The 11,331-nt window shown below is 39.5% G+C and overlaps 1 protein-coding gene across 1 annotated transcript in view; it reads left to right on the plus strand.

The window, feature by feature from the left end:
• npc1 (Niemann-Pick disease, type C1) overlaps nt 1-10,729 on the plus strand; it is a 28,665-nt gene extending 17,936 nt beyond the window's left edge. The window contains exons 13-25 of the mRNA XM_084410234.1: nt 49-231; nt 444-558; nt 669-796; nt 1,882-2,016; nt 2,214-2,303; nt 2,408-2,598; nt 4,090-4,205; nt 5,234-5,363; nt 5,878-6,078; nt 7,593-7,824; nt 8,223-8,336; nt 8,429-8,591; nt 9,465-10,729. Of these exons, the coding sequence (XP_084266360.1) occupies nt 49-231; nt 444-558; nt 669-796; nt 1,882-2,016; nt 2,214-2,303; nt 2,408-2,598; nt 4,090-4,205; nt 5,234-5,363; nt 5,878-6,078; nt 7,593-7,824; nt 8,223-8,336; nt 8,429-8,591; nt 9,465-9,544 (1,878 nt within the window). The 3' untranslated portion in view covers nt 9,545-10,729. The remainder of the gene's footprint in view (nt 1-48; nt 232-443; nt 559-668; nt 797-1,881; nt 2,017-2,213; nt 2,304-2,407; nt 2,599-4,089; nt 4,206-5,233; nt 5,364-5,877; nt 6,079-7,592; nt 7,825-8,222; nt 8,337-8,428; nt 8,592-9,464) is intronic.
• Nucleotides 10,730-11,331: the final 602 nt, after the last annotated feature.

The raw sequence follows: 11,331 nt of genomic DNA on the forward strand, positions 1-11,331 counted from the left end.
GTTCTCATAATTTTATTTGAAATACTGCATTTGAAATGTGTGGTACAGGTGGACTCCAAGATCTCTCTGGGTATCGCTGGTATCCTGATCGTGTTGAGTTCAGTGGCGTGTTCTCTGGGTATCTTCAGCTACATCGGCATCCCCCTCACGCTCATCGTCATCGAGGTCATTCCCTTCCTCGTGCTGGCCGTGGGTGTGGACAACATCTTCATCATTGTGCAAACCTACCAGGTGTGTGGTGATGTCTTTACAGATGTTAGCTCAAGCGTGACACATTCTGATAAGTCCTGTGGTTGTTTTGTCGATGTCAGTTGACTTCTTGCACCTAAAATAACTCGAGCGAGCATTTTTAGTTCCTAAAAAGTTTGGTTCCACTTCATCATTCGTAAGGTTGTTGAAGGTTGAGATTGTTTGCCTTCGTAATAGAGTTTTGTTTTCTTCAGAGAGATGAGCGGATGGCGGAGGAAGAGCTTCATCAGCAGATTGGCCGTATCCTAGGAGAGGTGGCTCCCAGCATGTTCCTCTCTTCGTTCTCCGAGACAGTTGCTTTCTTTTTAGGTATGTCAACCTGCAATTAACTCCTTTATTACTTATGAATGATCGTTGGATCATTTGATTCTCATTTCCCTTTCCAGATGCCTATAGTTTCTGTGTTTCCATGTCCACAGGTGCTCTGTCCACCATGCCTGCGGTGAGGACGTTCTCTCTGTTCGCTGGTCTGGCCGTCTTCATTGACTTCCTCCTGCAGATCAGCTGCTTTGTGTCTCTGCTGGGCCTGGACATCCAGAGACAAGAGGTGAGAGGTCAAAGGTCACACCAGTTCTAGCTGTGGGAGAATAGAGAATTAAAGGAATAGTTCACCCCAAGACGGTTGAGTTCACGACCTCTCAAGTGACGTTCGAAATGTCACACGTGACATAGGCGGCAAGAACCGCCCCATTGTTTACAAGAGGAGCTTACATCCCGTATAAAAATTCTTATCCACACTTGCCTACATTACGCGTGACTTTCCCAATGTGTATACGTCAGGCGTCGTATACATCTTGGATGCTCTTGGGGTGATTTAAATAATTAGAAAATGTACATTTTTGTGTGAATTATTTCTTTAAGGCCTGTTCACCTTAAGAATGATAACTATGAAGATAACGATAAAGATAACTATATTAGCGTCCACATCATCAGACAATTTTGTTCTGTTTATTCTACTCGCGCACTGCAGTTTTGCGCCTGTCTCTTTAAATGCTGGAGCTCTTAAAGCGGGATAGATTCTGATTGGCTGTCAATGTTTTTACCGCTCATGAGCTGGTATTGTTTCAATGATATCGTTTCTCTGGGCTGTTATCGTTATATTTGTGGTGTGAACTCTGCGGTTCTTTTATATTTAGAGCAATTTTTAGAACTATATCTTTATATAATCTATATCAGTGGTTCTCAATTCCAGTCCTCGGGACCCCTTGCTCTGCACATTTTGTATGTCTCTCTTCTCTGACACACTCAGTTCAGTTCATGGAGTCTCTCCTAATGAGCTGATGATCTGGTTCAGGTGTGTTAAATAATGGAGACATACAAAATGTGCAGAGCAGCGGGTCCCGAGGACTGGAATTGAGAACCACTGGTTTATATAACTGTCTGTCGTTATAGTTATCATCCTTGGTGACTAGGAACATGTAAAATGGATTTGAAAATAAAATGCTAATTCACAGCAACCGATTTCATTTGTCAAGTAACAAACTTTTTTTGAAAGTAGCATGATTAGCTTTTTATATCATTGTATTTTTAAGCAGCATTTTTTTTTTTTTTTTTGATATGCGAGTATGAATGGTCTGATAATGATTTGAGATGCTTTAAGATATTCGACTTATGTTTTTGTTTTTCCCCCAGGCGAATCGGACGGATATATTGTGCTGTGTAAAGTTGCCTGATGGACCGCAAGATAAATCCGAAGGTTGTCTGTTCCGTTTCTTTAAGAAGATATACGCTCCTTTCATCTTAAAGGATTGGGTGCGCCCGCTGGTGGTAGGTGTAAAGCAACAATAGAATATTGTTACATATTATAATGTATTATCATACTTTTGGTTCAAGGTATACATTTTATCTGTATGCGTTTTATGGGAATTGAACCCATGACATTGGTCTACCAGTTTAACTAAACATGGCAATGATGTACAAATAGAGTTCATCCTCCAATTCAGTTTTCTGATTCTCATCTACAGGTTGCTGTGTTTGTGGGAATGCTGTCATTTAGTATAGCCGTTGTCAATAAAGTGGAGATTGGACTTGAGCAGACGCTGTCCATGCCTGATGTACGTATATATACCATTCTTCACATTGTTGACAGACCTTTAGCACACATTTGCATTCTGAAGAACCTGATTGAACATAAATCGTCCCGGTCTCCCTGTCGCAGGACTCCTATATGCTGGATTACTTTAGGAATCTGAGTGAGTACCTGCACACCGGGCCGCCCGTTTACTTTGTGGTAGAGGATGGACATGACTACAAAACATCGGAGGGCCAGAACGCGGTGTGTGGCGGAGTCGGCTGCAACAGCGACTCTCTAGTCCAGCAAATTTATGCCGCTTCTCTCTTGGATAACTAGTGAGTGACACTTTTTAACTCCTCTTCAGTGAGGAAAAAGTTTCAATACACCAGTGTTGTTTTATTATCATTAGCCGCTTTCCGACCAAGTAGTTACAGGAACTTAGTTATAGGAACTGTCCACTTCTAAACAGTTCTATGACCTACTCTCCCCCAAACTCGGTTTTGCTGTTTGCGTTCGCACTGGCCAAGTGGCCATAGGAACTGGTAGGAGGGGTAAGGGAGTGACGCAACCACGGCGACTTTTATTTTGACGGCGCGACGGACCTTTATTTTGGCGGCGCTGAGAACGCCAGAGCAAGCAATGCTCACATTCTCTGATTTCATTAGTTAGCAATCTAACAGTACTGTTTAATATGTTATTAGATAGAACTGTTATAGAAAGTAGACAGTATATGAAAAAAAGGTTATTAGCCTATGCCGTGTGGTTGATGTCCAGTGTTGCTAGCTGGGCAGATAAACTAACATAATCATGTTTGGCTTGGTCCCCTCAAAGTTGCGTTGGATTTTCTCTTCAGCATAAAGGTTTAGAGACCCATCTATCACTGTTTTCCATGTTTGTATAGTTAGTTTCTGGAGTAAATGTATAGGCTATAATCTGTGTTGCGGGTGCATATAAAAATGGCAGGTGCTGGTGTTCCGCGTGCATTCGGTCATCAGCGTACACTAACGTCACGGGTAGTTCCTATAGTGCTGGTTTAGACCCTACTCTGAAGTAGGACCTAAATTAGTTCCTCAAAATGGAGTTCCTAGAACTAAAATCGTTCCTAGTTCCTGCGGTGTGAACACGCCGACATCCGGGTACTTTAGCCAATAGCTCTAGGAACTGTGAAAAGGTTCCTCCGGTCGGAGAGCGGCTATTGTATTCATATTTTAGTACATCAAGTCAACCTAAAATGCCTTGGCAACAAGCTGAAATAAAATGTGTTATTCAGTTAAGATTTATTTTATGTTGAGTGATTCCTTCAAGTCGAAGTCCACAGTAGTCGATTGTCGAGTTCACATTGACAGCTGACAGTCTGAGATCATGCGCGTGAACTCGACAATCGACTACTGTGGACTTCGACCGAAAACAGGAAGTAAATACAGGTATGTGCGCTGGCTGAATTAACAACACTTTTATTCATATCTTTCACATCTACTGCAGTCAGATTCACCGTGTTCACTCTGAAGGAATCATCTAACATGGCTGTGCACTTGTAATGACACATCAAGGATGTTAAGAGGCTAAAAGCAGGTTTAAAACTTGCCCCATTTAAGTCAACAGGGTGCAAATTTTAAAAAGAGGATAACACGGTGTAGGCAACACCGATTTTTGACGTTGTTCTCTGTACTGACAGCACTCCAAATTTACTGTCAATGTTAAAATTGACCGGAGTTCTCCTTTAAGTGTAGGAAATTCCCAGAAAGTTTCAGAATTTACTAACTGCTTTCAGTTTATGAATCACCTCTGTCAGATCAATATGGTAATATCCTGTGTCGCAATTTCAGTACTAAGATCAGCAACGTCCCATCGTCCTGGCTGGATGACTACTTTGACTGGGTGAAGCCGCAGTCGTCCTGCTGCAGATATTATAACGCAACAGGAGCTTTCTGCAACGCTTCAGGTAAACCATTATCCAGCGAATCAACAGAGCCTTGACCTCCACTGCAGCAGAGGACCTTTATGCTTTTGACATCAGATTCCACTGTACAGATCACTCTGTTCTTGGGTCTTTGAACTCACTCTTTGCAAATAGATTTCGATGGGAATTGTTTGTCATGATGTATGTACATATATCCTCACAATCAAAGCATTTTTAGTATCTAATTGTGTTTTTATTTTTTATTTTATTGTTTTTTTAATGGATAGTTCACCCCCAAAAATTAGAATTTTGCCATTTAGGGTATGTTCACACTTGTAGTTCGGTTCTCTTGGTTCTTTTGGTCAAAAAAAGATAATGATACATTTAGTCCTTAATTCGTTTAGCGTTCTCACTGTCCTTTTTAACGCCGAACCTAATGATACAAAACAAAAAAAATGACTTTTATGATGTATATTTTGCGACGGAAAGTACCGAACATTTAAAACAATGCCGTGCTGGGTTTAACTCACTCCTTTTATGTGCGTTTTATGATGGTATTTTGACCAGCTGAGAACTCGTGACAAGTTTATCAAATGTTTAAAGTAGTCAAAACAGCGGCAGGAATCCCTGGTGGATCATGGAGACATGGTTCAGATGCCTGTACCGAACTGTGATGGGCAACATCGCGTCTATGATGAGAAAAAACTAGTTTGCTTGAGCATTCTGTCCTTTTTAGGGTCACATCTTGTGACATCACGTCCTACTTTGGTTGGTTTACACGTCTTTGGTCCGTGTTGTGTTCATATTTCATTCGAACCGCGCCAGAGACTCATCTTTTCAGAGGTCTCGATCCGCTTGTTTAATGGCACCAGGTCAGTTGATCAGATCGCACCAAACCTGCCAAGTGTGAACTCAGCCTTACTCGCCTTCATGTTGTTCCAAACTTGTACTTGTATTGTAAAGGTGTTGACAGAAGGTTTTTTTTTTGTTTGCTTTTGTTTTTTACTTTTGTTTTTTCACTGTATCTTGATCATGATGTTTTTCTTTTTTCATTTTTTTTTTTTCATCAGTGGTGGATAAGAGCTGCGTTCACTGTAGACCTATGACCTCTAGTGGGAAACAGAGGCCTAATGGTACCGAATTCATGCACTTCCTCCCCATGTTTCTCTCGGACAACCCAAATATCAAGTGTGGAAAAGGGTAAGTTTACATTTTTCTATGAGCAGATTTGCCATCCAGTACATGTCCACCATCCGTTTAGTGACCATCTGATGTATATTGTACACAAAAACGTACGTTTTTGCTGAAATCGCAAGCCGTGATTGGCTGATTGTATGCGATTTTCAGGGTTTAGGGTGCATTGGGTTTTACGAGTAAGCTGAGTAACAAAGTTTTGCACAATTAGCAAATAATTTAAGCGTTTTGTACAGCAGGAAACTGGATTTTCACGTACACAACTGTATATTCACTTCATACTTCTGTGAAATATCCAGTACTTATTATTTTTAAACATTCAGGTGTTTTTGTCCACTGAAATTTTTTCACAGTGAATCAAATACTGCAGATGCAGAAGTCTCAGTTTTTAATTACCAAAATGAAATGGTCTTTCATTCTTTTTTTTGTGAAAGACTTGCATTATTTTAAATTATTCTCTTGAAGAGAAAAGCTTTGGAAACCCTGTTGTGAGTAATAACTCCTTTTCTTTCCTGCGCAGCGGTCATGCTGCGTACAGCACTGCTGTGGATCTGAAAGAGAACGACACTGACGTAGGCGCCACATACTTCATGAGCTATCACACCATCTTAAAAACATCAGCTGACTACATCGACGCCATGAAGATGGTGCGAGAGCTTACGGACAACATCACGCAGGCCATCGCACCGCATGACAAGAGTTACCGTGTCTTCCCTTACAGGTAAACACACCTTGAGAGGATGTCTTGCTCTGTTTGCATTGCATTTTTGCAGGTGTGTCACCAGGCTAAACCATCCTTACTGTTGAGCCCTGGCTTCAGACAAACTTGAAAAGAGATCCGTGCTGGTCTGAAATAAGGATCCATACACTTTAACTATCAAAACAAATGCTTAAAAAGAGCAGCAGAGTCAAAGTCACATGGAACGTTCAGGAAAGCAAAGATCATCCTTAGTGACCCATAAAGCATGGTGAAATTGTGCAAATGTATCATAAACCCAAAACTCTATGAATGCAAACAGATGTGTCTTCCTCATGAGGGTCAGTTATGTAGGGCTGCCCTTTTTCTAGGCCTCACCATTTGTTGTTATTGTGTAATAATACTAGGATTGTCAGTTGTCTATCACATTTAGAGCCAGATTTATTAACAGCTTGCGCCAACGCAAACCCTCTTTTGGCGTTAAACTACTGTCAGGATTTACTAAAGACACGCAGTGAAAAATTAGTGCTGAAAAGCGTGGACAGGACGTGGTGCGTTTGCATTTATAGGAGTTTCCCTTTCAGATGCTAAATTTATGGGAGGAGAGTATTTAAAGTCCCCCTGTGGTGAAAATCAAGTTTTTAATGTTGTTTATATTTCTGTGTGGTGTTGGTGTCTTGTCGGTTTCTGCTGTAAAACATGAACTCGCGATGCCTTGACAGTGAACATTACCGGCTTTTGTGACACAACGTGTTTAGGGTTCAGTCAATCTTGTCAGCCGTCTATTTCAGATGAGGAGATTAACGTTATAAAGACACACCGGCAGACAGTATGGTGAGTAAACGAAAATGCGCACTTTTCCGTAGATGGTCCTTACGTGAGGATGTGGAGAGTGTCAAAATAAAGGTACCATATCGATATTTTACGTGTGGCATCGATGCATCGTATCGTTAGACGTTTCATCGATCCATATCACTGTATTGTTACACCCCTATAACCAATCAGGTCAACGAGTGGATCTCCGAGCTGGTGTGAGTGAGTGGAGGCGGGGCAAATTTGCATATTCATAGAACCGCGTATACTAAATGAGGCAAGGGAAGGGTGTAGAGTTACATTCAAGCTGTTTTAAGGCATGAATATTTTTTTTTTTTAAGGAAACAATTTTTAAATATGTCATTTTGGTGATCAAAGATGAGTTTTAAGGGATAAAATAATTGACTACAGGGGGACTTTAAATGAACGTTTAAAGGTTTGCGCTAGTCAATTTACTGGTATTTGTGCCATTATTTAACAGCCATAAAGCATGTTTTAAACCAGACGCTAATTTACTCTGCTCTTAATAGATTGTGTTGGCCATTATGGAAATGATCCGGCTGCGTCTGTGTTCTTCAATATGTGCGTTGCCAGCCCATCAGCACTTTTTGGGATTGCGCTCTCAGGGCCAGATTTACTAAACAGGGCAAATTAGCATATGTAATTAACTCGATCATCATGGCCCCTGCCTCATTTGTGCATTCCTTTTTTCCCCCCATGGACAGTATATTCTACGTCTTCTATGAACAGTACCTCACTATCGTCCACGACACTGCCTTTAACCTTGGCATGTCACTGTTGGCCATCTTTGTGGTGTCGACGGTGCTCTTGGGCTTCGAGCTGTGGTCGGCAGTGCTGGTGTCCTTCACCATTGCCATGATCCTGGTCAACATGTTCGGAGTCATGTGGCTGTGGAGCATCAGCCTCAACGCCGTCTCATTGGTCAACCTTGTCATGGTGAGTGAACACAGGAAGAGTGAACAACAGGAACACGTCTGTTGAAGTTTTGTGACTGGAACCCACTATGATTTTGTAACACTTTATTTTACAGTGTCCTTGTTACATATGTTACATGTACTTACCATAGTAATAACAGTAAACTATGCATAATTACATGCAACTAACCCTCAACCTAATCATTCCCTAACCCTATAGTAAGTACATGTAGTTAATTAATATTACTCAGTTACAATGTAATTGCACATTTTAAGTACCAACACCTTAAAATAAAGTGTAACCCAATATTTGAAGCACTTTATTAGGAATGGTTGTTTTGATTTTCAACAAATACCATTAAAACTCTGCACACGTAATTATTTATGGAGAAATGTGTGGCCTGTTGTTGTTTTTTGCAGAGTGTTGGCATATCCGTGGAGTTCTGCAGTCATATAGTGAGGGCTTTCTCTGTCAGTACGAGGAGCTCGAGGGTGGAGCGGGCGGAGGAGGCGCTGGCACACATGGGCAGCTCTGTGAGTCATGTGACCTACCGCTACACAAACATACACAAACTACATGATGAGGGCAATGAAGCACCTTCTAACATGCTGATCTGGATCCGCAGGTGTTTAGCGGCATCACCCTCACTAAATTTGGTGGGATCCTGATTCTCGCCCTGTCCAAATCCCAGATCTTCCAGATTTTCTACTTCCGCATGTACCTTGCAATAGTCCTGCTAGGAGCCACTCACGGCCTCATCTTCCTGCCGGTGTTACTCAGTTATGCAGGTAAATCGCAACGTTTTAACATTCACAATTTGTCGTAAAGGAGTCGTTCACACAATATTGAAACTTACAGAAACTCAGAAATATAAAAGTTTGGTTTAACTTGAAGAAATTGTGACTTTTAATATTGTCACTATTGTACAGAGGATGTAGTTCTACAAGTAGTAGTAATATTAATAATACAATTATTAAAGCTTTAAGGAGTTTTACACAACTTCCATGTTTTGATTGTAACAGTAAACCTCTGTTGTGCAGCACTTTGTTTGTTAAATCAAATACATTTTACAATCCCTTTTATTTTGTGGCAATTTGATTAGTTTTTTTCAAATGTAATGGTTTATGCCTTGATTTGATTACCACCGTTTTTGAGAATACGTGGGTATTAAATCATAAATGCAGAACAATTTAAACAAACTATTTCATTTCTGAAATAAAACATTTCTTAGTGCTATATTATTGTAAAATAAATTTGTTAAAAGTGTTAGTTTTATGAATTCAGTTGATGCTTTTTAAGTATTACATTTTAAAGTGTGTGTGTGACAAATTTTGGTGGGAAAAGGATTTTAAAACTGTCTTTTTTAATAATTTGTTAAATTGTAGAAGTTCTGTGATTTTAAGTAATTAAACATGTTTTTTGAGTACAAAAAAATAATGTAACCATTTAAACTGAATGGAGAAAAATTAACATGAAAACTAGCTGAATCCAGAACAAATAAAATGTTAGGAAAATTTTATTTTAATAATTCCATAGGGCCCTAGATTTCTGAAGCCTTCTGAACCAAAATGATAAGCTTTGTGTGAATAAATGAATTGACATGATGATAAATGTATTTGTTTTGATGAAAGAAGCGCTAAAAAGGTTCTTTCTTCTCACAGGCCCATCTGTAAATAAAGCGAAAGCAATGGCTGCTCGCAACAGGGTAGTGGGTTCAGAGAGAGAGCGGCTCATCTACTAACGGCTGGGACGCTGAACGACAGCTTTACATTTCCACGTTACACGCATAGCAACCCGCTTCGGCCGACTGAACTCAGGACTCTCCTCTGGGTGTTCAGAAGCTTTCCCTTTCAACATCCACCAAAGAAACCTAAACTCTGAAGGACAGACTTGGAAGATCCTTTCAGTATTGAAATGGTACAGTAAGGAGAAGTCGGTATGTGGGAGAGACACCAGTCATTTCCTTAAATGTGTGTAAACATCCAAAACAAGCTGTAACCACATGTAACGCTGCAGTCATTGTGGTTAACCAACCTAGACAACAAAGGAGACAATAGTAACAAGAGGGCAACCTTTTTTTGTATAAATGTGTATAACTAATCATTTTTATTTATTTGTGTGAATTCTTTTTCATTTTCTGTTAGCATATTTCATTTAATTACTGTCAAATTCACACATAATGAAAGAACCGTCGACAATGAGCCACGATGGACAATCTCTTGATGTATTGTGATGCTATGACAAGAACATGTTACACAAGCGGCTAGCAGTTCTCTGCTAGCGCTACCAGAACTGTGTGGTTTTCAGGCAGTAAAACAACTTTAGTCTTGGCTAATAAGTTGGGAAAATGGGTTGCAGTGGGACATAATAGACATTTCTTGTTTTTTTAAATGTTTACTTACAAAGTTCTGCACTGTTAGCATTGACGTGCTAAGAAAGGGAGTGCTAGCATTAATGTAGTGACTTGAGCGACTAGGCTAAACTGAGGTTTATTTAACCAAAGCACAAGTGTACACTTTGGCATCGCAGTTTGGTTTAAACTCACGTTCCTCAGGATTTGCCTGCTTAATTCTGTTACTAACACGATGTAGCTTCAGAAAAGCTGCTAAACAGGTTTGGTACCTCATACATGTGTTTGGGAGAACACTATTGAATCAAAGTATATCTGAGGCATAAATGTGTTGGCATACTAATAAATGGTTATTTTTTTATGAAGATAAGTTGGGATTTATGTGGACTGTGGGTATGATGTGATGTTCCAAGAAACATTTCCACTGGCAGGAGTTGACAGCATTTATGAAAACTTATCTACAGTAAAAAAAAAAAAAAGATTGTGTGCTTCATGAATGTAACAGTGTGTGTTTTATGGGGGAACAGTCCTTGATTTGAAGAATTTTTGAAATAAAGTATACTAATTTGTAATAAATGGAGATTGTTTAATTTGTTTGCGCTCGTGTCCACCCTTGTGAAAAAGTTTGCTTTAGCATACTTTTTAAAAGACATGCTTATGAAAATGACACAAATTAATACTTTTTTCATTTAATTGTAAATAGCACTTAAAGTTTACATTTCTATTAAATATATATGCTAAAAGTCACCATGAAAAAAGAATGGAAAATTTTTATTTATTTATTTTTACAGAAATATGCAGTTTATTTTCAAGGATTTATTAGTGTGTGTTTTTTTTTTTTTTTTTTTTTTTGTGTGTGTGTTTATTTACATGTGTACTCATAATCTCATAATCTGATAAATGTCACAATAGGTGGTGCAGGTATGATGTCACTTCATATGCCAACCGGCATCACGCTGGTTCCCTCGAGGAAAAACCCAATAGTGACTGCATAATGCAGTCACCAGGAGTAAAAAGCTAAAGGTAGGCTATAAACGAACTACACCACAGTCGCTCGACTTCATTGTCACAATCATTAGTTTCTGACTACTCGCTAAAAAGATTTTCCAAGAACGTGTGAGAGAATTCATAAGAGCACAATTATAAGCATAACAAGGCTGTTAAAGTGGACTTAGTTT

Source organism: Rutilus rutilus (genome assembly GCF_951802725.1).
Source record: "Rutilus rutilus genome assembly, chromosome: 6".
Taxonomy (NCBI): Eukaryota; Metazoa; Chordata; class Actinopteri; order Cypriniformes; family Leuciscidae; genus Rutilus; species Rutilus rutilus.